The sequence below is a fragment of the Hyperolius riggenbachi genome, unplaced genomic scaffold (genome assembly GCF_040937935.1).
Source record: "Hyperolius riggenbachi isolate aHypRig1 unplaced genomic scaffold, aHypRig1.pri scaffold_113, whole genome shotgun sequence".
In the NCBI taxonomy this organism is placed as follows: Eukaryota; Metazoa; Chordata; class Amphibia; order Anura; family Hyperoliidae; genus Hyperolius; species Hyperolius riggenbachi.
In genome coordinates this window covers 284854-312378 of record NW_027152339.1, presented here as the reverse complement: position 1 = coordinate 312378, position 27525 = coordinate 284854, and the positions used below count along the sequence as shown (strand labels likewise).

General features: G+C 43.6%; 1 protein-coding gene across 3 annotated transcripts in view; it reads left to right on the top strand.

Annotated features, from left to right (window-relative positions):
* Positions 1–27525, top strand: part of LOC137543600 (class I histocompatibility antigen, F10 alpha chain-like) — a 281306-nt gene that overhangs the window by 66941 nt on the left and 186840 nt on the right. For all 3 annotated transcript variants that reach the window (XR_011025548.1, XR_011025547.1, XM_068264701.1), the window contains exon 2: positions 8285–8545. Coding sequence is in view for 1 of the 3 variants with exons in the window: in XM_068264701.1 (XP_068120802.1) it covers positions 8285–8545 (261 nt within the window). In the remaining 2 variants the exon portion in view is untranslated. The remainder of the gene's footprint in view (positions 1–8284; positions 8546–27525) is intronic.

Below are 27525 nucleotides of genomic sequence, written 5' to 3'. Positions count from 1 at the left end.
GGTCGAACAAACGGCGTGCTCCCGCCGACAACGTTTAGACCTTCAAGTTGGTAACGTTTTAATCCCCATTTTTATTTGTACGCAAATATCCTTGTGTGTATTTTTGTAACTTTTATCTTGTAACTTTTACTTTGTACTTTTTTACTTTGTTTTTGTAATCTTTTGTATATATTAAGTTCTGCATTGTTCCATGTTTGTTCCATTGTTCTGGAATATTAAATTATTTAAATAAGTTTGACTTCTGCTGTACTAAACTAACACTCATAGCCTAGAGGAGACTGAAGTGCAACTGTGTATAAAGCCATGCCTAATTGTACGTTTGAGCAACCCTACAGTATTAGATTGTAATTGCATTGTGTGTGGGGGCGTTTGTCATATGTTGGCCTAAAGTGCGCAGCTGACCCAACGTACGAAAACGCCAGTGCGAGTAGCTCAACAGCAGAGTGGCTAACAGTATCGTTCGGAAAGACTGTTAGTGGTTTTGGTTCACTACAGTGTAAGATTGCAACTGTGCGTGTGTGTGCATGGCGTTCCCGTATTCGGCCTAAAGCGCAAAGCTGACCCGAATACGAAAACGTGGATTGCGTGCTGAGCACTCGACAGCCGAGTGGACGTGTCTAGAAAACCGCTAGTGGTGGCAGTGAGAAGCTTTTGAGGGGTCACAGCCCTGTTTGTAGCTCGAATAAGGCTGCTCCCCGCTTGATCTGGTCAAACCCGCAGTTGAGAACCGTATACGCAGGCGTGCCGCGGGCCGGTTCCTGACAACATCCACTGCAGAAAAATAAATACGGTATATAAATACATTTTTACTCTATTAAAGCAAACCTGTGATTTTGAAAAGAAAGAAAGTTACATACCTTGGTAGAGGGACGCCTGTGGATCCTCAGAGGCTTCCCACGTCCTCCTCAGCACCACTGCTGGATGCTCTGAAATTTTGCATCTGCACTCCCATCAGTGAATAAGTGTGGCCACTCTGCGCAGGATGCCTTGCACCTGCACATGAGCAAGGAGCAGCTTGAGCTCGGCAGAAAAAGCAGAGCCGGAGCGCCTCCAGCGAGAGGCATCCTTGGGAGATTGGTGAATGGGAACATGTGTTCCTTGAGCCAACCAAAGTGCCTGTCCACGAGTGAACAAAAATCCAATCTAACCCCTCCCCCCACCAATAATTACCAGATATATTTGTAAAAGGCAAAAACAAAACAAATTGTTTCTTATTTTATTTTTTTAATACAAAAATGGTTATCTAAGAGATTTTTTACTTTGTATGCCATGATGGGGTATATTTCTGTTTTAGCAAATAAGAGTTTGTAATTATTGATAGGACACAAATGAAAAAAAAAACAAAACAGAAAAAAATACACCTTTATCTTCAAATAATATTTGGTCACCATACATATTACTCGGAACATAATTTAAATGTTGTGTTAGTTAGGACAAATGAGCAAAACAAAAAAAAAGTGTGGGTTTAACCACTTAAGGACCACAGTCTTAAACCCACATTTTCCCAAAATTGGCCACTGCAGCTTTAAGGCCTCGCTGCAGGGCCATACAACTCAGCACACAAGTGATTTCCCCCCCCCCCCCCCCCCTTTTCTGCCCACCAACAGCTTTCTGTTGGTGGGCTTTGATACTCCCAGGATGTTTTTTTTTTCTTATAAATATTTATTTCTATTTTTTAGTAATACTTTTTGCTATTTATTATTTATTTATTTTTTAAATTTTAAACAACACGCCACCCCAAGCCCCCCCCCCCCCCCCCCCCCCCGGCCAGCCAATCACTGTGATCGGCTGTCATAGGCATCAGCCTATGACAACCGATCACTTCTGAGCTGTCACACAGCTGTACTGTGTTAATAGACAGCCGTCTAACAGTCTCTGAGCGGTGATCACCACTGGGAGACTAGAAGCGGAGCAGAGCTCCATAATCCAAGCGGAGATGTACGCGCATTGGCGCACACAATCTCCTACAAAACACGTCCCAGGACGTTACGCCGATCGGCATAAGGCGGTCCTGGCGCTGGTGCCGCATGCACGCCCATTGGCATGACGCAGTTGCCAAGAGGTCAATGTATAGTAGCATTGTTTATTTTAAAACTATAGGGAATGGAATTGGAGAAATGGTGTATTTCCCTATAAAATGCATAGAAAATAATTACTGGAAACAAGTATTGTTCACAAAAAACCTAACTTCTGATGAAACAAATAAGATATAGATACTTTAGGTGTGATAAGCCGTGATAAAGTTATGAATGGGAGGAGCACTGAAAGGAGAAAATGGCTTGTGGCGGTAAGGGTAAAACAGCCTGTGGTCTAAAGTGGTTAAGCAGCTCACAGCTGCCGAGTATTATTAGTATAATGAGTTGACCCAGCTGAAATATGATTCTCATTTAAATAATATACTTTACTAGTTTACCTAAGCCCGTTTAAAAATGGGCTCTAGGTAATCGATACCACTGCCACCGCCAAGTTAGTGCACATGCGCGTACACACGTCCACCGCCTGCGAACGCACCCATCCACCGTGTGCGCACACACCTGCCCGGCTCCATAGTCTATAATCCTGTCCCAACGGCTGTCCGTGCTGCGCACATGCGCAGTAGCAAACAAGCCTGGACACAGGGACAGCAGTGTACGCAGGGACAGTTAGGTTTTATTAGGTAGGATATTTAATGATGACATGACTGTTAGTATCAGCCCTCTGTCACCTTTTATAGTTTATCTGATACTTGCAAAAGAAATGGTGTTATAAGTTGTTTTGCAGCGATTTTTACTGTTCAATCGATTCTGACCAAAAAGTGATCAAAAGTATTGGGCAGCACGGTGGCGTAGTGGTTAGCGCTCTTGCCTTGCAGCGCTGGGTCCCTGGCTCGATTCCCAGCTAGGTCAACATCTGCAAGGAGTTTGTATGTTCTCCCTGTGCCTGTGTGGGTTTCCTCCGGGCACTCCAGTTTCATCCCAAAAACATACAGATAAGTTAATAGGCAACCCCCTAAAAATTGGCCCTAAACCATGATACATGCACTACACGATATAGACATATGACTAAGGTAGGGACTAGATTGTGAGCACCTTCTGAGGGACAGTTAGTGAAAAAGACAATATACTCTGTACAGCGCTATGTATATACATAAATAATAATTGTTTGGACAAGACGTAAAAGCTAGGTCGGTTGGGTGTGGGGCAGGAGGAGTGGGCGATCGCTAGACCATAGGGTTGCACTGCATCGAACAGAGCAACGCTGCTGTTAGACTGATTTTTCAAAACCAATGTGCTGTGTGTGAAATCAATTTCTTTCTGTAAGAAATCAATAATTTTTTAAAATTGGTTGGAAATCTATAAGTGTATGGCAAGCTTTATAATGATATAGAGGCCTGCATAAAACGGGGTAGAAAAATACTGTATGTAAATATGTACACAAATCAACAATCAGTTGATAGAATTCACAAATAAATAGATACAGTACATCAGCAATAACCTAATCTATGTATTAGGCAAAGAAATATATAAAGCAAGTACAACAAAGGTGAAGAGGCGCCCAGGATGAATAAAACAGAGTTAAAACCAAAGAAAATCAAAGAAAATCAGATGGCTTACCTCTCAAACGACACAATCAACTTTAGAAAAATAAAAATCCGTTTATTTTGCACAAGCAACGCGTTTCGTAGGTGCATGCCCACTTCATCAGGCCAATAAACTTGCCAAAGAACGACAGCCTCTCAAGCTTGGAGCGCTGTCATTTCAGAGGTAAGCCACCTCTATTTTCTTCGATTTTATTTGGATTTAACACAGTTTTATTCATCCTGTGCGCCTCTTCACTTTTTTGTGCTAGCTCCACCTCCTCCTTTTCCTAGAAAGGAAGTTATAGTCTACAGTGGTATCCCCACAAGAAGCACTAGTTCTTCTTTTTTCCTAAGAACCTAGCCACCCTACTTCCTACTACTCATGGAGGAACCCGAGTGGACACGGGCTTGTACTCTTCACCTGCTCTGTGTGTTTCCCCTCCCCTCACACAACCCACCCTTGTGAGTATATTTATTTTTGAAAGCCTTATTTCCTATAAATAAAGTGACTATTGGGCTCCCGTTGTCTCTGCGTTTCATTCTATCCTCCACTCCTTCCTTGCAAGTGATCCAAGTCGCTACAACCAGCGGTATGGTATATACTATTAGATACCCTATACTTGATAGTAACTACTTGGAAATCTGCTGAAGAAATCATGTTGGAAGAAGTAATATTTTTAGCTAGATGTAATCTTCTAATAGAAAAAGATATACAAAGAAGGCACATGATCTGTTCTAAATATTATATCATACACCCCAACTAGATAAGTTCCTTCACAGTATCTTTTAAGTCTATGGCCCAATTACTCCTATAAAATTGCTTCATTCACTCAACAATATGCCATCACCCTGCCTATACGAACCACACCTGTACACCTTACGAGCGGGTCCAAAACCAACTTTTGGTCAGCAGAGATTAACCTTCTTTTGATTGCTTAACTCATCGTTATTTGTTCCTCATCCTCACCCAGCCATGATGGCCTAGCTAATGGGTGAAATATGAGAGTGTTTAATATTTAGTTTTTGATGTGGTTCTGTGTATTCTGGTTTACTAGAAATTTCATATGTAAGACACTAACAATTCCTGTTAAGTTTCTGTTTGTATGGTGCTACGTATTTTTACAATGTAGTTATACCATCACTATACCATCACTACCAGGATGGATGTTAATTGACGTGTATATACTGTATATCTACTATTTTGTGTTTTGAAGTGACTCACTAAGACCTGTATACATTATTCTCTGTGTAGCATGAATGTCAGTTATCATTCCAACATATGACTGTATGCTTGTATATGTTTTGAAACTTTAATAAATAATAATTATGGGGGAAAAAGCAAACTAACAAGTGATCACTGAGTCAATAGTATGAAGCAATTTAAAAAATTCATTGTAAAAAAACCTCCTCAATAGAGACTGGCCGAACCTCAAAATCAAGATTTGCAAACGGTAAACGCGAATCTCCGCAAAGATTTGCGAACAGGTGAATCTGGCGTATTGCCATGGACTTCAATGGGCAGAACTAATTCTAAAACCTAAAGGGACTGTTTCTGGGCACAAAAGTGATGGAAAAGTTGTTTCAAGGGGCCTAACACCTGGATGGGGGCATGCCGGAGGGGGATCGATTGCAAAATTCCCACCAAAAATTATGTAATTTATGCAGTCACGTTTTCATCTCTAAAGGGTAGAATTCACATTACAGTCCTAAATTGGTGGAATAAAGTGCTTTAAAATGTCCGGTGTGTGTACATGTCCATCAGGTAGAAGGGTAACGCCTGCTTCACACTGATAGATGAAACGCCATGTTAATGCACCACAGTCTACAAACAACCGCAAAGACTTATTGTCACAGAGCCCCTAGTGGCCAGACCGCAAATTGCCTTCCAATCAGTTTCAGCACACAGACCATGCAAGCTGTGGTCTCATTCGGTGCGCAGAAACCGCCGGAATTTGGGCAGCAGACCGACCAGAAGGGAGCTTGTGGGTTACGGTAATTACGAATTACTATTTCAGGGTATAACTGCCACCACCTCTGTTTTCTGAGACAGAGGAACTCACTGACTGGCTGAGCCTAGATCTACAAATAAAAACGGTTAAAGAGGAACTCCAGTGAAAATAATGTAATAAAAAAAGTGCTTCATTTTTACAATAATTATGTATAAATGATTTAGTCAGTGTTTGCTCATTGTAAAATCTTTCCTCTCCCAGATTCACATTCTGATATGTATTACATGGTGACATTGTTACTGTGGGCAAGTTATGTAGCTGTTTCTAGCTGTTCTGTCTGTTACAGACAGCTAATAACAGCTATTTCCTGTCTGTGAACATTGTTACATTGTGGCAGTTTGCCAGCAGTACCGCGGTATTCAGAGGTTCTTGTGGGAGGGGTTTCAGCACAAAATCAGTCACACAGCGCCCCCCGATGGTCTGTTTGTGAAAATCATTGTATTTCTCATGTAAAATGGGGTATCAGCTACTGATTGGGATAAAGTTCAATTCTTGGTTGGAGTTTCTCTTTAAACACACTCTATTCTGTCTAGCTAGCAACAAAAGTAGCGTCTCTCCAGAAGTCTGGGTTCATTTTCTGTATGGCTGAATAATGGGATAGCTGAACAAACAATTGACGATAGTGTCGGTTTATTAATGCAATTTAAATCATTAATCTATACAGAAAATCCTTAAAATCAACAATTATGGAGACAAAGGATAACACAGTATGAAAATAAAAGGGAGAAAATACTTAATCCGTGGAAAGATCCTTTCTGGGAAAATCATAAAGTTCCTGGTTTCAATTCAGTTCAGTTAGTAACAAAGTTCTTTTGTTTCAGTTCCAGAGCAAAGTCCAAACAAGATGGCCGCTAACCACGTGTCCTCTGGCTGGCAGCAGACAGGCTCTCGTACAGGTGGAATTTGGAGGACTGAGGTCCGCCTGCTGGCAATGTGCTTTTGATGAAGCTGGTTCGGGGGTGTGGCAATGCCTGCCCCCTCTGAATTGCCAACCAATGACAGTTCATTCTCTCTAAGAGAGATTTGAGGTTAAAACTTATAAAATGCCGTAACTCATGGACGATACATGTCTTATTTAGGTGGATAGCAGATTCATACTTGTCGGAAAATACAGATTAATATATCAGACGTGACTAGGGCAGCGGGTCAGGTTCCTGAGAAGATTTATACCGCAATAACTGGACGAGATATTGCCATGAATGTTATATCAGCACGTTGGGCAGACTTTAACGAATAAGACTATATGAATTTCATAGCTGTGCGATACACGGTCCCCATGTAATAGACAAGAAATCATAGAACACATGCATTCAAATCTGCCCCTGTCGGTGCCATGGAGTCTGTGGGAAAGCAGGTTTTGAATAGACCTCCTGCTGTGAGGGAAGTGTCCTTTGCTGGCTTACCATTTGGTGACTATGGACATCTCCCTGAGGTAATTAAAAGTAAACATTCTTCTTGGACACAAGCATTGTCCAAGCTAATTAACACCTCCCCCAGGGCTTTTACAGGGATTCTCTCAGCTAAGACCAAACCTCCCAGCTGTTCCTAGTCAGAGGGAGATTACACATCACATCTCGGTTTAACGATTTGTGTCGCAAACCGACCGCAATTGCGTTTTGGCTGACTGGCCGTCGCCCGGCGTCACACTTATTACGTCAGATGAGCATTTCTTTATTTTTACTAGTCGACACCTCCAGGACATAAATGTTAGTCCTCTCGGCAGCAATTTTTGCGTAGTGGTGTGTAGTGGCCAGCGTGCTTGTGCGCACATTCATGGGAGCGCAGGCGATCGTGGTTTTCCAGCATCTATGGTCCAGCTGAGGTAGTTCAATGACAGTTAAGTGACCCAAAAAAAAACTGCTTCCGCACTGAGGCATTATACAGGGGCAGTAGTGGATACTAAATGCCAGTAGTGATGGTGAAGGATTATTGGGTTATGGTTGGTGCACTACTAGTACCAGCAGACCTGTCTCCAACAGCTAACTTGTGGACACAGAGCAGCAATGCAATAGCAAGAAAAACAATGTAACAGCCCTAAGAAGGACTTAGCTGTTCAGGACAATGTAGTGGCCGCAAGAATCTGCACTGAGAGGACACAAAACACAGGCCTACCTAGTTCTCTCCCTGTCAGCAGCACACTCTCCCTGATCTGCTTAGCACAGAAACCAAACACAGACTGCAAAATGGCTGCTGTGCTGGCTTTCTGATAGGTGTGTGTGGTGGTGGTGGGGGGGGGGGGGGGGTGTTCAGGTGGGAGGGATAGCTGATTGGCTGCCATATGTCTGCTGACTCTGGGGTGAGGGGTCAAAGTTTGGTTTCATTATAATGTACTGTATAAGGGGCGAATCGACCACCCCATGTGTTCCCCTGAGGGGATAAATGCGAACACCTCTTGTTCGATGCAAACTAGCTGCTGGGCAAATAGTTAGGCCCATCTCTACCCCTCATGTGGAAAACACTAATGAACAACAAGTTTATTTCCAAATAAATGAAAACAGTACACTCATTCTGGGGTACAAAGACACAGGTTAGTCCTCAAGCCTGGGCTGCGACTGCGGAACCACTAATATTGGTTCTGAGGCAGAAATTTGTAGACCGGTATGAGTGATTTGAGACAGGTTTTATGTGGACTCAGTGCAGTGTATAGCCAATAACGGTGTGAGTGTGAAGTACAGGTAATATATCTGATAAATCTCCCTGTATGTTTTCTCCTCAGACAGTCACTCTCTGCGGTATTATTCTAGAGCCATCTCAGCTCCAGGATCCGGGCTGCCTGTGTTCTCTGCAGTGGGATATGTGGATGATCGGGAGATAGCGAATTATAACAGTGACACCCGCCGGAATCTTCCCAAGACTGAGTGGATGAAGAAACTGGAGCCGGAATACTGGAAATATAACACACATATAGCGCAACAAAATGAGGCTGTTATGAAGGGCAATCTGAAGACATTGATGTACCGATTCAACCAGACGGGAGGTAAGACAATTTTTACACACATTTATAAATATTCAGTAAATGTATAAAACACAGATGTTATGTTATGTGGGTAGTATTGTAACTCTACACAATAAAATAAAAAACTGGAGCTGGAATACTGGGAAAGGAACATACACTTGGCTCAAGACAATGAACCTATTTTGAAGCTCAATTTGAAGACAGTGATGGACCGATTCAACCGGACTGGAGGTGAACAATTCTTGTGCATGTCTATATATCTGTCACAAAACAGAAATTGAGGTAGCCACAAACTTATTGATTTTGCTGGTTGATTTCTAGCAGAGTTGATTACAATGATTGAATCTGCTTGAAATCTAACACAGGGTTTCCAGCTCATCCATTTACTGACACATTATATGTAAGTAGCCCCAAAACCTGCATTACTTAGGTGTGCCAGTATTGAAAGGTCAACTGAAGTGAGAGGGATATGGAAGCGGCCATATATATTTCCTTTTAAACAATACCAGCTACCTGGCTATCCTGCTGATCTTCTGCCTCTAATACGTTTAGCCATAGACCCTGAACAAGCATGCTGGTTTCAGGTGTGTGATTCAGATACTACTGCAGCCAAATAGATCAGCAGGCCTGCCAGGCACCTGGTATTGTTTAAAAGGAAATAAATATGGCAGCTAGTGATGGCCTGAACATCAAATTTTTGGTTCGCGAACGTGAATTTACCGCAAAGGTTCGCAAATGGGTGAACCGCCATAGTCTTCAATGGGTAGGTGAATTCTAAAACCCACAGGGACTGTTTCTGGCTGCAAAAGTGATAGAAAAATTGTTTCAAGGGGCCCAACACCTGGACTGTGGCATGTCAGAGGGGGATCCATGGCAGAAGTCCCACCAAAAATTACATAGTTGACGCAGAGTCGTGCTTTAATCGCTAATAGGGCAGAAAGCACATTACATTCCTACATTTGTGGAATAAAGTCCTACTTTAAAATGTGTACACGTCGACCAGGTAGTGTAATGGTTAGACCCTGTTGACACTGACAGTCAAAACACCGCGTTTACCGCACCGCAAACTACTGAAAAGAGCTTTAGTTTTTCTATTTTTCAAAAATAATTGTTGAAGCGGCAGCAGCAGAGGCCAGAGCACTTTTATCTGTTTTTGAAGAAAAATTTCACACACACACACACACACACACACACACACACACACTCACACACTCACACACACACACACACACACACACACACACACTGACTCGCGCACACACACACACACTCACACACACACACACACACACACACACACACTGACTCGCGCACACACACACACACACACACACTGACTCGCGCACACACACACACACACACACACTGACTCGCGCGCGCACACACACAAACACACACACACACTCTCTCACACACACACTCACACACTCTCTCTCACACACTCACACACACTCACACTCACACACACACACACTTGTTATAATTTAAGTAGGCCTCAGTTAGTTGGCCTGAGTTTTAGGTAAAAGGCTTGTCCGCCGAGTATACCTTTAAAATAAATAGAGTTTCTTGTGATGCAGGCAGAGGCCTCTCAGTGTCTGCTTGAATAAACAAGCGGATACTGAGAACATCTGAGAACATGTTCCTGAAAGAAGGCCACAGGCCTACACTGACCTCAACATGTACACCACAAGAACAGTAAACATAGGCCATGTTTTCTAAATACCAAATTCTTGTAAGTAGGGCAAAAGCATCATTAAATATTAATCGAGTAGGTGTGTATTATGACACAACGAGGGAGCTAAGCCAATAGTCGTGGCGAAGATGAGGTCACATTTAACTCTTTCCTAGTCGGTATTAAATAGCCGGACGAGCTGAAAAAGGGCACTCTGATTCCTGCTATGCTTCCTACTTTAATGCTGACTGGAACCTCTAAGTATTTCATTCCTTTCTGTAATCTGATATAATGTATGCTGTACATAGGTAGTCTAGATGTAACATAGATTAGACACAAGAAGACCTGATTGACTTCAGCAGGAAGTTTAATCAAGAAGCTGCAACGCAACGGAATGACTAAATGAGAATCTTGCTTGGCTAGGATATGATGAACTATATCTGTATATATGTTTCCTGAATAAACTCCTTAAACATTGAAGAAGCCTGAGAAAAGTCTATCTCCTGCTTGCTGTGTGAGGAGTCGTGTTTGCAAACTCTTGCTGATGAGTTTGCTGGTGTCGAAGCAAAAAGGTGATTTATAACAATGGTGCCGATTAAACCCTTCACTGTCTAGCAAAACAGGCAGACAGGGGCCAGGGGCCGAAGTTTTCAAGATATTCCACAGCGACAGAAGCGGAGTAGACGTGGACTGGAAAGCTTATCAAGCTGATAAGTGGTGTGCGTGAGCCAGCACACGGGCTGAAATTCGAGGAAATCAGCGGCGAAACTCTTGGACGTTAAACTTAATCTGCAGGTGCACATGCAGTTAAAAGCCTAAAACAGGATCGGAAGGTACGCTCTGAGGCCAGCTGGCAACTTGCTGCGGGAGATCGAATCACTGAGGGGGAGTGGGGGCCCGCTCAGAAGTTCCGGGGTCCAATCTGAAGTTTCGCGGAGAAAAGTTGCAAAAAGCTGATGAATTGCCAAGTGTCCGCTGATCAGGCAAGTGTAGAGTTTCATTTGTTTAATTTTCATGCAAGTGTTTGGTATTACATGTTGACAGTTTGTTCCAGCAGTGTTTATTCTACCTTTTCTAGAGTGTTCTTCCTGGTCTTCACGTGTTGTTTTTTTTCTCTCGTGTTATGCTAGTGGCAGCTGCATGCAGTTTCAGGTTTTTTTTTCTCTTTCTCCCGTGTGTCACAGCGTGAGTCTGGGAGGTTTGCCAGATATGGGTGTCCCCCGCAGGAGAGATAAGGGGGGGTTAAGGCTTTCGTGTAGTAGAGGGGGGGGAGAGGGGGGGGAGAGGAGAAGGGTAGAGAGGAAAGAGGGAGTGTGAGACAGTCCAGGTTGTAAGCTGTGAGTTGTTAGAAGTGTGTAGGATTTAAAGCACGTGTTAGCTGTTGAAGTATGTTTTTTTTTCTTTCTTCGGTGAGCTGGGTAGACAGGAATGCACAGCCCACGTCTCTGGGTCGCTTGGAAGGTATGGAGCAGTTTATAGCTACAGCTGAGATAATGGGTGAGATGCCACTGTACTCTGGTGTCTTCTTTCGGTTAGCATGTCTTTCTGTCCGTAGGGGTTTTTGTGAGCTATTTTGCAGGCTGGGGAAAGTCGTTCGTCACTGGGGATCCTTAGGGTTGATAGCATTTAGGATTACAGCTGTGACAGGGTTTTTCTCAGGTTTTTGCAGGCATCCGAGAGTGTATGTAGCGGAATGCTGATTTTCTGCAATATGTGTTGATGCTATATGTAACTAGGCATGAAATGTTTGTTCTGTTGATTTTGTTTTTTCTCCTAATGTGTATAGGATTAAGAGGTTGCTATGGGAGATTGATAGCAGCCATCTTTGCTGGCAGTCCAGGACTCAAAATGGCGGCATTGGGGAGGGCCCGCCCCCAAGAGTCATGGCTCCCACACGTCATGGCAGGGGGAGGAGGGGCTGGGGGGATCCACGTCCCGTCAGGCTGTGCTCGCGGCTCCGGGCAGAGCAGCTGCAAGGAAGGGATGGTAGTGATAATGAGACATTCTAATGAGTATCTCGGATCCCGAAGTATTTCCCCAGAGCCTGGGTCCAGGGAAAAGAATGCCAGAATACGTGCACCAAGCAGTTGCTGTGAGACTAGCATGGTCACGGATACGAAGTGTTTCCCAGCTAAGTGCAGGGAGACACGTAAAAGTCAGATATTTCCTAGGGTGGAATTTGCAAGCGCAACGCAGATCAGGAAAGTATCTGTAGTGGGTTGCTTATTGGATTATTCCTTTAAGTGAGGCACCTTAACGGGTGGTGCAGCATGAGTTCCCAATAGAGTAAAGGGGGGACAGTGCATCAGGGGGTGCCGGAGTTGGACAGGGCCAGAGTTTGACTAAGAGGTCAATGCTGGGCTGGGACTGTTTGTGCGTTTTTCTCGTCCACTGATTGGTTAAATATGTTTTTTCCAGCTCCTATCAAGTGTAGCACAAAGAACAGGAACTGACAGCAGTTCATGGGGCAGTTATACAGATGAAAGAATTTACACTTACAGAGTGACAGTGTATCAGGACGGGTTTGCCATACGACTACCTACCAAGTGGGAATTCAGGGATCTGCATACAGGCATTTGACGCTGGAATGCTTAGCCCTGCACCCTGTGTAGTTTAAGTGCAAAGTGCTCCTTCCTACAGGGAGGCAGCCGGTTTTTTTTGGTAGTATGGGGGTAGTAGCACGGCAAACATTGGTCAGAGGGTACAACACACAGAACTTCTAGCAGAGCTGGTATCGCAATGAAGTTCTAGGTAAGTAAATGCGGTAATGAGTAAGAGCATTGCAGGCTCACCTGCAAAGCAGCAACAGGTGTGTGGCATCCGTAATCTGTGCATACGACGGCCGCGTATGTACAGAAGGGGGGGTGTGGTGAGCGCCTGCAATGAGGTGAGAGCTTCCACAGGTGAAGTCCGTGGGAGCATATCTTACACAGGTAAGTACTTAGGATAGTTAGGTAGGGGAGAGAAGTTTAACTCCAATCTACCAAAAAGAGTAAACAGAGTTCATGAGAACCATAAAGCAATGAGATCAATTTAAAGTGTACAGAGTACAAGCCGCAGGGCGAAACCCAAATCATTAATAAGAATTGATTTGTTTGTATTTCGATTTCAGGAGTTTGGCAATATGGACTCGAGACAGCTGCAGTGCTGGCAGCAAAGATGGAGATGTCAGTCGGATAAGCGAAAGGTTTCAGATGCCAATCTGAGTTTGGAGAACAGTGAGATTCCTGAGATTGGAAAGAGACTAAAAATACGAGATTTCGGAGATCGGAAAGAGACAAAAAAAAACTGACTGAGCAAAGCATAATGCAAATTGCTAATGTTTTTCTTTCCCAAGGAGGTGCTTTCCTAATGAAGAGCACCGTGCTGATGGTGATCCTAGGTTGCCATTTCGTCCTAGGAGAACGAAGAGAAGACATTCTCATGAATAATAAGGGGTTAATGAGAATACAAGGCCCAAACATGTTGATGTTGGGTGACAAAGGTACTAATCCTTTCACACCTCCCTCTGCTTGGCACAGATGGACCAAGCAGGGATGGAGGAAAAGAGCACTCGTGCCAGGAGAAAACAAATTTCATGGCACAATGTGGGTGAAAGGTCTGAAGGGTCAGGTGTGCGGGCAGTGTGAATTGAATGGCAGGGTAAATCTGCTATTGAATGCCACACTCCCGGAATCGATGCACCGATCCAAAGGTTTATTAAAAGGTACAGTGCAGTACAATGGGTACATGCAAAAGGTGGAGGGTGTGATTCAGGGGTACCTTGTCTTGGTTATGCAGAGTGAGATGGTTCCATATTGGAGAGGAACGAGCAGGAGGCGTCAATTCTCCTACCAGAGAGACGCAGGGGACAACATCACACTCTGGAACTACCAACGGAGAGTGCCTCAGAAACAACTATACACACGTAAAGGCTGGAAAGCCGAGGGTTGGTGGTTCTCGAAACAAGAAGTAAAAATCGAGATCGAGCCACATTTACAGGTGACAAAGAGGGTGGGGAGAGCGATCCCGGGGGAGGGAAAGCCAACACAGGGAACCCCATTCACACTACACGGGTCACAACAGGGGACAATATTACACAGTCCATATGCAGCCACTTATCCTAATGCTAGTTGGATAAGTGAAGAGGTACTCTTAATTGAAAGATTGCAGAGAGTACAATCTTCCGACCTCAGGTACACATTGTGCCTCAGGACATAAGGGGGGAAGAGGTCCAATCAGGACAGTTGGGGACATATGTTGTCAGGGAGATGCTAAAATATCCTGTACAACTGAGATTGGACAAGGGGAGGTATATCGATTTTTCTGGAGAAGGATCTTTTGCATGGAAGCTTCGAGATGTTTGGGTGAACAAATGGAAACGGTGCAACATTCCTTTAGGCACCGCCACTTCCTTAGTTCCCACCTCAACACATGTCTTACACCATGACCTGAGAGGTCAACCTTTTTTGGTGCTAGACGGGGAGGTGAAACGAGTAGAGTTGTCCTCATGCGGGCAATTCTCTCAGAGGTACCTGTGTTTGCCGGGGCAAGTCAAATTTAGTGAAGAAGCCTGCTGGCTCAATAACACAGAATGCGAGGCTACCATTCAAAAGATCCACCCTGAAGCCAAACCGATAGTTCCGGTGGCTGAAGGAAAGGTTTGTTTTTTTAACATAAGGTCTAATGACCCATTCAAGGTACATTTTCATGATTGTTCCGATAAAGGGGATCTTTCAAGGGGAACATATTGTGTGAGCGTAGATCCCATATGGATCAAGTCATCCAAGTTTGATGACGGTATTTCTCAAATGGTTAAGAGAACTCTAAAGTTCAATGTTTCACGGGAAGTTCCCATCCCGAAAGATAACAAGACATGGAACAAAGGGAAACCGGTTTTGAGCCAAGACGACCACACTTTGTTACAACGGTTAAACAAACAGTACACTAAGTTAGAGGTAAGATTTCACCATGATCCAGGTGATCTTAACGAGGTAGAACACAAAAATAAGCAGGTGAGTTCCAGTCTGACCTGATGGAAAAGGTTTCTGGCGATGTTCCAGGGACACTCGGACTGGGCCTCTGCAGTTCAAAAGTTCTTCCTACACCCACTGGTCGTCTGGATGGGGATGACAACTTTAGGCAGCATTATCCAGGTGAGGTTGTGTGTCAAATTACGCAAAACAAATTAACCTGGTCAAGAGATTGGTGCCTCATAAACAATCTCCTGAACCAATATTTTCAAATTAAGGGATATACAGGGTTACGGGTATAGGTTTAGTAGTACCGGTGATGGAGCTGATTGTATAAAGGCGCTCTTTTAGAAGGCACCTGGCACTGCTCCTTTGTGTAAAAGACAAATGAGTTTCACTTTTCTGTGGTCATGCAAGTTTGTGAGTGATACGCAAGTGACGCAAATGATGAGCATGTGGTATAGAGGGACTTAGGAATAGGGCATCCCCAGAGAGCCTGGTTACAGGAAGACCAAGAGGTCTTGCTCTCTCTCTTCCAGGGATAACCGCCTAGAGCAGAGAAGTTGTGTGAGCACGAACATCGAAAAGTGAAACATAAAGAAAAGAAACCAGGTACTGGTGGGTTCAGAAGCTGGGATCTGCGGATCAAGCCATTTTAGGGGGAATTGTTATAATTTAAGTAGGCCTCAGTTAGTTGGCCTGAGTTTTAGGTAAAAGGCTTGTCCGCCGAGTATACCTTTAAAATAAATAGAGTTTCTTGTGATGCAGGCAGAGGCCTCTCAGTGTCGGCTTGAATAAACAAGCGGATACTGAGAACATGTTCCTGAAAGAAGGCCACAGGCCTACACTGACCTCAACATGTACACCACAAGAACAGTACACATAGGCCATGTTTTCTAAATACCAAATTCTTGTAAGTAGGGCAAAAGCATCATTAAATATTACTCGAGTAGGTGTGTATTATGACACCACGAGGGGGCTAAGCCAATAATGCTTCCTACTTTAATGCTGACTGGAACCTCTAAGTATTTCATTCCTTTCTGTAATCTGATATAATGTATGCTGTACATAGGTAGTCTAGATGTAACATAGAGTAGACACAAGAAGACCTGATTGACTTCAGCAGGAAGTTTAATCAAGAAGCTGCAACGCAACGGAATGACTAAATGAGAATCTTGCTTGGCTAGGATATGATGAACTATATCTGTATATATGTTTCCTGAATAAACTCCTTAAACATTGAAGAAGCCTGAGAAAAGTCTATCTCGTGCTTGCTGTGTGAGGAGTCGTGTTTGCAAACTCTTGCTGATGAGTTTGCTGGTGTCGAAGCAAAAAGGTGATTTATAACAACACTCACACACACACACACACACTGACTCTCGCGCACGTGCGCGCGCGCACACACACACACACACACACACACACACACACACACACACACACTGACTCGCGCGCGCACACACACAGATTCTACGCACACACACACACACTGATTCTACACTGCAAGATAACAATTGGAATAGAGGGAAATAATAATGCACTTCTTTATGTGCGGTAGTGTGTGTGCAAGCTACTGTACCACCAATAGCATTAATGTGCAGGGCTGCTGAAATCCGATCCGGGAGATATCTAGATTGTATAGTAGCCATCCGGATATCTCCCAGTAAAGCTGTGCAGGGGGGGGGAGGGGTCAATCTTACCTGTCTGACGTCTTCTTAGGTCTGTCCCTTGGCGCCTCCCACAATGCGCTCCACACGCGTCACGTGATCACAAACACTTCCTCCTTCAACCCGGAAGGAGGAAGTGTTTGTAATCACGTGACCGCCGCTTGGACCGCATCGTGGGAGGCGCCGAGGGACAGACCTAAGAAGTCGTCAGACAGGTAAGATTGAGAAGAAGTCTTTTATTATAAATGCAATATAAATAATTAATATATACAGAAAATCATTAAAATCAACAATTATAGAGACAATAATAGCGCTGTATGAAAATAAAAATAAGGGGAGGAATAAATGGATACTTAAGCTCAGGTGAAAGTGTCCTTTTGGAAAAGAAATGCTAAGTCCTTGGTTTCAGAATCGGGCAACTCAGCGTCAGTCCAAACAAGCCGGTTGCCAGCATGTCCTCAAGCTGGCAAGGATGTAATCGGGATGATGTTTCAAAGTGGAGGACTAAGGGAGGAGCCCCTTGCAAGTTCTTTTGAATGACCCACATTTTTGGGTGGGGTCTCAAGTTCAGCCCAGGGGCTGGACAGAGCAGTTACCCTCCTGGGTGGGACATTTCCCATCCACTAAATATGACATATTTCATAACCCAGCTTACGCTTCCCACACATACATCACAATCACAGATTCAGATTCCTCAGACTCTGACAGTTCATATGACATCAAACTTGATTACCATATTATGTGTCGTTCCTGAGAGGTTTAATACTTTGTCGTGGCTTATCCCTGGCCCCCCAAGACTGGTATCAAAATATCCATCAAAGCACCACGAATCAGGTGATATACCTCCCATAACTGTCCTGGGGGCAGTATTCCTTAAACATACAAAAAATCATATATAGCATTTATTTTCTCTCTGCTTCCAATGGAGTCGAGCAGAATCAGAATCAGCTTTATTCGCCAAGTATGCCAGAGACATACCCGGAATTGTTTTTGGAGCACATGGCATGGCGTATATACATACATACATAAGACGTAGGGTGGGCTACATAAACATGAACATAAACATGACATAGTAGAAGTTGTCAGTTCAGTTGTTCAGTTGGAGTACCGCTTGGGGGAAGAAGGTACTCCAGCGTCTGGTGGTTCTGGTGGGGACAGCCCTGTAGCGGCGTCCCAGTGGAAGGAGATTGAAGAACTGACTGCCCGGGTGGGAGGGGTCGGTCGAGATCTTGGTGGCCCTCGTCCTCATTCTGGCCGTGTGGAGGAGATCGAGGGGTGGCAGTGGCAGACCGATGATCTTTTCTGCAGTGCTGATTACTCTGTGGAGTTTGTACTTGTCGCTAGCAGATGCCCCTGCGTACCAGATGATGAGGGATGAGCAGAGAATGGACTCCACAGTGGCAGTGTAAAAGCTCCTGAGCAACTCGCGTGGGATGCCAAATTTTTTCAGTTGGCGCAAGAAAAATAACCTCTGCTGTGCCTTTTTCTGGGTTATGGTGGTGTTCTGCCCCCATTTTAGGTCCTTAGTGATAGTAGTGCCGAGGAACCGAACACAGGGGACCCTGGAGACTTCGTTATCTCTTATGAGGATTGGGTGGAGAGGGGGTGGGCGTCTCCTGAAGTCCACAACCAGTTCCACTGTCTTTGCTGCATTGAGGACTAAATTGTTATCTGTGCACCAGTTGCAGATCCTGTCTATCTCGCTGCGGTAGGCATCCTCGTTGTTGCCACTGATGAGTCCAATGATTGTGGTGTCGTCCGCAAACTTGATGACCTTGACAGAGTCATCAGTTGAGATACAGCTGTTGGTGTACAGGGAGAACAGGAGCGGGGACAGGACACATCCTTGCGGAGCACCTATGTTGGTAGTTCTCACCTTGGAGTAGCAGTTGCCTAGCTTGACCCTCTGCGTTCTATTGGAAGAGCAGTCTGGTCTCCTGCTGAGTTTATCCTGCCCTTACAGGAAAATAGCAACACTTTGCCATTTGGGGCTTACTGCTGGGAAGCCTTCACACCTTGGTGTCCCTGGTCAATGAAGGAACTCCTTTTGAACGAGTTAATTACACAAACAGGTCTTATCAGAGAGCCAACTTGTCTCAAGAAAAGAAAGTTTTGCTAATAGCTATAAAGAAAACAGAGACCCGCAGGCTTGGCTGCCTGCTAAGCTCTAAATATCAGATTCTGATCTGACACGTCAATGGCAATCGTTGCAGCAAACCGATCTTCCGTGACAGTGGGTGTGCAAGGTACTGTACCACCAATAGCTGCAGTGTGACACCTGTGTCCACAACTAAACTCACTAGACTGTAGACTGTCACAAACACACAGAGAACTGCAAGGTAACAATCGTAATAGAGATAAATAATAATGCACTTGACAGGTAGTGTATGTGCAAGGTACTGAACTAAAAGCAGTAGTGTGCACACCTGTGTCCACAAGTAAAGTCACTGTACTGTGGACTGCCCCACACACACACACACACACACACACACAGAGTACTGCAATATAACAATCAGAGTAATAATAATGCACTTGAGGGGTAGTGTGCGTTAAAGGTACTGTGCCACGAATAGCAGTAGTGTGCACGCCTCTGTCCACAAGTAAAGTCACCGGACTGTGGACAGTCAAACACACACTGAGAACTGCAATACACCAAAAACAAGAAGACCTATGCTCCAGCCCATGGAAGGGCTCTTTGGTTTCTCAGGACGCTTTACAAAAGGCTATAAACTCAGTGAGTATGCAGAACAGAGGCCTGCCTAATGCTTTCCCTATCACCAGCACAGCACTCTCCCTGCTCTCACTAATAGCAGACACAGAATGACTGTAAGATGGCTGCCATGCTGGCGTTTTTATGGGGGAGGGGGAGGTATATGGGAGGGAGGGTATGCTGATTGGCCATAGCTTCCAACTGACCCTCTTTTGGAGGGACAGTCCTTCTTTGGGAGCCCTGTCCCTCTGTTCCTCTTTCCTCCTCATTTGTCCCTCTTTCGGGACTTTGTCCCTTTTTCTATGTAAATGTGTTTAATAGACTCTAAACTTTATTCCCATCCTTTAAATTGATATATTACTAATTCTAAAATGTTACTATGAAGGAAAATGAACCAGGATTGAAAGGACCAGTGTGGCTTGAATTATAAACCAACATATTTTTCTTATGGAATCTTTATGGTATGCGTGACTAGGGGTGTAACAGGGGCGTGATCAGGGTGTGGCATGGGCATGGCTTAAAGGTCCCTTTTTCTCATGTCAAAAACTTGGGAGGTATGTGATTGGCTGCCATGTGTCTGCCGACTCTGGAATGAGGGGTCAAAGTTTGGCTCCATGATGATGCATAGGGTTTGGATCGAGCATGCCATGTGTTCACCTGCCAACGCAAAAGCATATTCTTCGCTGGGAACTGTCTGCCGCCGAACTGTTTGGGCCATCACTAATGGCAGCCTCCAGGTAACTCTCACTTCAGTTGTCCTTTAAAGAGATGATTGGCAAACCTGCCACAACGTGCGCAACTGATCAGAATTTTAAGCAATTTTGGGAGAAAAGCCAGCTCCTCCCACTCCTTTCTGCAGAATGGCACAGTAAAAGAAAGGTGTAATACTTCCTTTATTTAGAACCACAGCCCACATGACTGACACCATCTTGCTATTGTTTGAGCCAGCTCATGTGCAGCCTTTTACACAAAGGAATTCCATGCAGAAGCCATTTAAGAATTTATTATAGGTGCAGCACATTAGTGCCCATGTCCACAACTAATGTGACTTTATGTGAGTAATGATGTTGTTAGATACACTCAGATGATGTGACCAAATGTATTTTATTTATTTATTTTTTATTTAGTGTGTACTGTACTGTGTTCTGTACTGTATGAACAGTACATTTTATGGCACTTTATTATTAAATTCATATTTGCAAATGTATGAATAGTTCAAGTTGTATGCACATGTCTTTACTAATCCCCCACTCCCATCCTACAACTTGTGCAACCGCCCAATGGGCACTAATTTTCTAGTAAATGTATAAACTGCGTGTGTCATGTATGTAATATATTCAGGCATGGATCAAACTTGAGGTAGTCATGTAAGCTTTGCTGTGATGCAAAATCACATGCGAAAACACAAATAATGCTTTCCTATGGGCATTTACAGTGTTAAAATGTCTGTTTTTCCACATGTGGGAACAAAAATAGATTCTTGTTTTTTTTGTTTTTTTGGGTTTTTTTTACACACTGCATGTGATTCCTGATGCCAACAGTCAGGTAGGGATCATATTTCGGGGAATCTCATTAATTTTGCCATGATGTGAAATCGTATGCAAAAACTCATGTACAGTAATGCTTTCCTATGGACATTCGTGGTCAAGTGTTACCATGTGATATTTTTTTTTTTTTTTTTAATGCAGGAAAAAATTACCAGTTTTTTACACACTGCGGGCTCTATTCACTAAAGCGTGATAACTGCTATCACAGCAGTTATCACGCGAGCTGCCGCACGCAAAGCTTTGCGCACGAACAGCGTTACGTCGCATGATAAGCAAAGGTTTGCAGGAAATCACGGGCGCTTTTCACGAGAAAAGTGCCCGTGATCGCGCGTAAACCTTTGCTTATCACGCAAAGTAATGCTGTTTGCGTGAAAACCTTTGCGTGCAGCAGATCGCGTGATAACTGCTGTGATAGCAGTTATCCCGCTTTAGTGAATCAAGCCGCGCATGTGATTCCTATTGCAGACAGTAGGTGGAACTTGAGCCCTGTTTCCACTAATTGAGAATTTGTATCGCAATTTTCTGCGACGGCTCTGCAACCAATGCATGTCAATGGGGAAATTTCCATTGAATGTGGATGAGCCATTGCAGTGGCGTGCTGCTGGGGGAATGATTACACAACTGCATAATAATAGACAATATTGTTTATGGTAATAAAGAAACACTAAAATAGAGCAAATGAAAGAATAAAATAAATCGTATAAAAATTAAATGTAATCAAACGCTACTCTACTCTCATTTATCCAATTAGGGTGGCTGGGCACGATACATGCGAGTGGTGAAATGCAAAGAAAAGCGTCCATGACACTAAGAATCACTGTACAACCAGCTCCATCAAAATCATATATAAATCTTTATTAAGGGTAACATGATAAAAACAAATTAAAACCAATCAGCAAGGGGTCTAACATGGGTGAGGTATACAAAAGATACTCATGTGTACCAAAAATATGTAATATCAATCCAAAAAACAGTTTGTACATTGGTATCTAATCTCCAAAGCTGGGTATACAAGTAGTCGTGCAATAAAAGCAGCAATTGCAGGGACAAGAAACACTATCAATCAATATAGACACAATCTGACGAGACGTCACGACAGACAGACCGCAATCTCACTATAGGGTTACAGCGCCACCTGGAGGACGGGGGGAAAATTGGAGCACTGGATCCCAGGGAGGTAAGTGAGAGCTGGGGATGCTGCAGATCTCCCTAGCAGCATGATTTTTTTTAGGTGTTATGGTCTGAAAACATGCAAAAAAATTGTACCTCTTTTAGACCCAGAAATCCGGAAAGAATCATAACATCAAGGGGGTTAAAAGTCCCTCCAGGGCTCCCCATTGGTCTATTAACAGACCAATGGGAATCCTCCAGATTGCCATTGATCTGTTAATGGACCAATGGGGAGCCCTGGAGGGACTTTTAAGGATGCTTAAAGAGAATCTGTACTCTAACATTCTTACAATAAAAAGCATCCCGTTCTATTCATTATGTTCTCCTGGGCCCCTCTGTGTTGTTTCTGCCACTCCCTGCTGCAATCCTGGCTTGTAATTGCCAGTTTTAGGCAGTGTTTACAAACAAAAAGCATGGCTGCTAACCAGCATGTGATAGGCTGAGAGAAGCTCAGTCTGTGACTCAAACAGAGCTTAAAGGGGGTGTGTATAGCTTCTACCTATCACAGCAGAGCAACACATTCCTGCCTGAGCCGACAAAGTTGACAAAGGAAAGAAGATTAGATTATATAACAGAGATAATACAGCCACTGTGCAACTAGGGAAGGCTGTAAGACAGACCACATTAGAACAGGTATAGGAACTTATAGGATAGAAGAAATAAGGCTGAAAATTGTGTTACAGAGTCTCTTTAAGGTTTTCAGCTATACTTACCATAGCTAAGAGCTGTGCGTGTAGCGGCAGGGGTGCAGAGATCTTCATTCAAGCTATCAGAAGATAATGGTGTGGGATCATTTCTGAGGATATTGGCATAGGGACATTAATTAAACGTAAGTATTTATGGTTGTGGAAATGTGTAAAGTGCACTCAGTAACACTATACTCATTTCCCCTGGGGAGGGGGCGGGCATCTGGTGTCACCTTCTTAAAGGGTACTCCCAGATGTCACCATGAACCCCCCCAGGCACCGAATTGGACAATTGCTCTGGGGGACAGGGGTGTATCATGCGTAAAATGTTTTTTTGGTGACTATTTTTCCACTGATTCCCTTCCACCATGCCACTGTCTGGGATACTGAACACTTTGTACAACTTTTTTAAAGAAGTTGTGGCTGCAGAGATGCCCTGAAGGTTTTAAAAGTTTGTCTGCCATTAAAGTCTATGGAGCGCCCCAAAAATAATCGTTTTATGATTTTTTTGCTTCGTAAACACAAAATTGCATTGTTCAGCCATCCTTATCCACCATTAGTTCCTATGGGAACATGAGCTCGACATAGCGTAATATTTAATTAATTTCTTTATTTAGGCAGTGAGGGGAAAGAGGCTCTTTAAGTAAAGCACCGCTAAGGTGTAGGTGTTGCGGACGCCATGTACTTGTATACTGATTTTTTTTCTGTACACACAGTACCATATACAATGCAGTCGGGAGGAAATCCGTGAGGCGGTCTGTGCAACTGTCTCCGTGCGATCACGTGTGTTCTGCTGCCTACTGCCACCTTAGGCCACTTACTGAGTTACCACCCACCCCTATCATGGTTAGTGGGGAATACATTTTTTGGTAATTTGCCATCAATGTTGCTTCTGCTCAATCTGTCTCGTATCTGTAATAAATCAGATCTACGAATGGCAAGTATATCTACAGTACAGACCAAAAGTTTGGACACATTCTCATTCAAAGAGTTTTTTTATTTTCATGACTATGAACATTGTAGATTCACACTGAAGGCATCCAAACTGTGAATTAACACATGTGGAAGTATAGTACATAACCAAAAAGTGTGAAACAACTGAAAATGTCATATTCTAGGTTCTTCAAAGTAGCCACCTTTTGCTTTGATTACTGCTTTGCACACTCTTGGCATTCTCTTGAAGAGCTTCAAGAGGTAGTCACCTGAAATAGTTTTTACTTCACAGGTGTGCCCTGTCAGGTTTAATAAGTGGGATTTCTTGCCTTATAAATGGGGTTGGGACCATCCGTTGCGTTGTGGAGAAGTCAGGTGGATACACAGCTGATAGTCCTACTGAAATGAAGGTCAGTCAGTCTGAAAAATTCAGAAAACTTTGAAAGTGTCCCCAAGTGCAGTCTCAAAAACCATCAAACACTATAAAGAAACTGGCTCACATGCAGACCGCCCCAGGAAAGGAAGACCAAGAGTCACCTCTGCTGCGGAGGTAAAGTTCATCCGAGTCACCAGCCTCAGAAATCGCAGGTTAACAGCAGCTCAGATTAGAGACCAGGTCAATGCCACACAGAGTTCTAGCAGCAGACACATCTCTAGAACAACTGTTAAAGAGGAACTCCAGTGAAAATAATGTAATAAAAAAAGTGCTTCATTTTTACAATAATTATGTATAAATGATTTAGTCAGTGTTTGCTCATTGTAAAATCTTTCCTCTCCCAGATTCACATTCTGATATGTATTACATGGTGACATTGTTACTGTGGGCAAGTTATGTAGCTGTTTCTAGCTGTTCTGTCTGTTACAGACAGCTAATAACAGCTATTTCCTGTCTGTGAACATTGTTACATTGTGGCAGTTTGCCAGCAGTACCGCGGTATTCAGAGGTTCTTGTGGGAGGGGTTTCAGCACAAAATCAGTCACACAGCGCCCCCTGATGGTCTGTTTGTGAAAATCATTGTATTTCTCATGTAAAATGGGGTATCAGCTACTGATTGGGATAAAGTTCAATTTTTGGTTGGAGTTTCTCTTTAAGAGGAGACTGTGTGGATCAGGCCTTCATGGTAGACTATCTGCTAGGAAACCACTGCTAAGGACAGGCAACAACCAGAAGAGACTTGTTTGGGCTAAAGAACACAAGGAATGGACATTAGACCAGTGGAAATCTGTGCTTTGGTCTGATGAGTCCAAATTTGAGATTTTTGGTTCAAAATTGAAGGCATACTGAACCAGCATGGCTACCACAGCATCTTGCAGCGGCAGGCTATTCCATCCGGTCTGCGTTTAGTTGGACCATTTTTCAACAGGACAATGACCCCAAACACGCCTCCAGGCTGTGTAAGGGCTATTTGACCAGGAAGTATAGTGATGGGGTGCTGCGCCAGATGACCTGGCCTCCACAGTCACTAGACCTGAACCCAATCGAGATGGTTTGGGGTGAGCTGGTCCACAGAGTGAAGGGCCAACAAGTGCTAAACATCTGAGAACTCCTTCAAGACTGTTGGAAGACCATTTCAGGTGACTACCTCTTGAAGCTCATCAAGAGAATGCCAAGAGTGTGCAAAGCAGTAATCAAAGCAAAAGGTGGCTACTTTGAAGAACCTAGAATCTATATATATAAAATCGTATGTATGTGTGCGTATGTGTGTGTGTATGTGTGTATGTATGTATGTATGTATGTATGTGCCGCGATCACTCAAACGGTTTGAACGATTTGAACGAAACTTGGTGTACAGATCCCTTACTACCTGGGATGATATGTTCTGGGGGTCTCGCGGCCCCCTTGCACACCTGGGCGGAGCTACAAACAGCTAATCAGATTTCACCCATTCATGTCAATGGGAAAAATTTAAAAGGCTGCCATTCTCACAGTAATCAAGCCAGAGTCCCTACACTTGGCACAGTGGGTCACTTGGTGACCAAGGTTACAAATCCTGGAAAAGTGGGCGCAGCATAAAACAGCCAATCAAATTTCAGCCATTCATTTTTAATGGGAAAATGTAAACTGCAGCCATTCTTAGACTGTTAATCGCAGGGGTCTCAAATGTGGCACACTTGGCCACTGGGTGAATGAGATTACGATTCAGGAAAGTGGGTGGAGCCTACAACAGCCAATCAAAATTCACCTATTGATTTTCAAGGGGAATATTTAAACTGCTGCCATTCTTACACTGTTTATGGCAGAGGCTTCAGACTTGCAACAGTTGGTCATTGGGTGACTGGGGTCCAAATTCACTAAAGGGGTGGAGTCACAAACAGCCAATCAGATTTCCTTGCTGGATAAACTGCTTCCATTCACACATTTTTGATGTCAGGAACCTGGAAGCTCACAAACGTGGTCATTGAGTGACTGTGTGTCCTAGTTACAAAAAGTGGGTGGAGCTAAAAACAAATTTCACAGGGAAGATATAAACTGCATCCATTCTTACACTGTTAATGACAGGGTTCCCAAAACTTGACACAGTTGGCCACTGAGTGACTATAATTAATATTTAGAAAGTGGGTGGAGCCTACAACAGCCAATCAAAATTCACCTATTGATTTTTTTCAAGGGGAATATTTACATTGCTACCATTCTTACACTGTTAATGGCAGAGGCCTCAAAGTCAGTCATTGGGTGACTGGGGTCTAAATTCACTAAAGGGGGTGGGGCCACAAACAGCCAATGAGATTTCTTAGATTCATTTTAGCCATTCTGTTATTGGCAGGGTTTTCAAACTTGACACAGTTGGTCACTGACATGACTGGGATTAATATTCAGGAAAGTGGATGGAGTCTACAACAGCCAATCAATATTCACCTATAGATTTTCAAGGGGAATATTTACATTGCTACCATTCTTACACTCTTAATGGCAAATGCCTCAAATCTGGTACAGTCAGTCACTGGGAAACTGGGATTTAAATTCTGAAAAGGGGGCGGGCTACAAACAGCCAATCAGATTTGTCTAATTTCAATGGAAAAATGCAACTTAGGTTAGAAACAGTGGGCGGAGCAAAAAACAACTAACTGTTTAAATGGGAAAATATAAACTGCAGTCATTCTTACACTGTTAATGGCAGGGTAGATGTAGCTACAACAGCCAATCAAAATGCGCCTATTGATTTTCATGAGGAATATTGAAACTGCTGCCATTCTTACACTATTAATGTCAGAGGCCTCAAACCTGTTACAGTTGGTCATTAAGTGACTGTGGTTTAAATTCACTAAAGGGGCGGAGCCACAAACAGCCAATCAGATTTATTTGATGGATAAACTGCTTCCATTCACACAATTTTGATTCCAGGAACCCGAAAGCTCACTAACTTGGTCATTAATAGTTTACAAACACTGGATGGAGTCGAAAACAGATTTCCCTGGGAAAATGTAAACTGCAGCCCTTCTTCACCGTTAATGGCAGGGTTCTCAAACTTTGCACAGTTGGTTACTGGGTGACTGGGATGAATATTCAGAAAAGTGGGTGGAGCCGAGAAAAGCCAATCAATATTCACCTGTTGATTTTCAAGGTAATATTAAAATTGCTGCCATTCTTGCACTGTTAATGGCACAAGCCTCAAACCTCTTACAGTTGGTCATTGGGTTACTGGGGTTCAAATTCAGAAAAGGA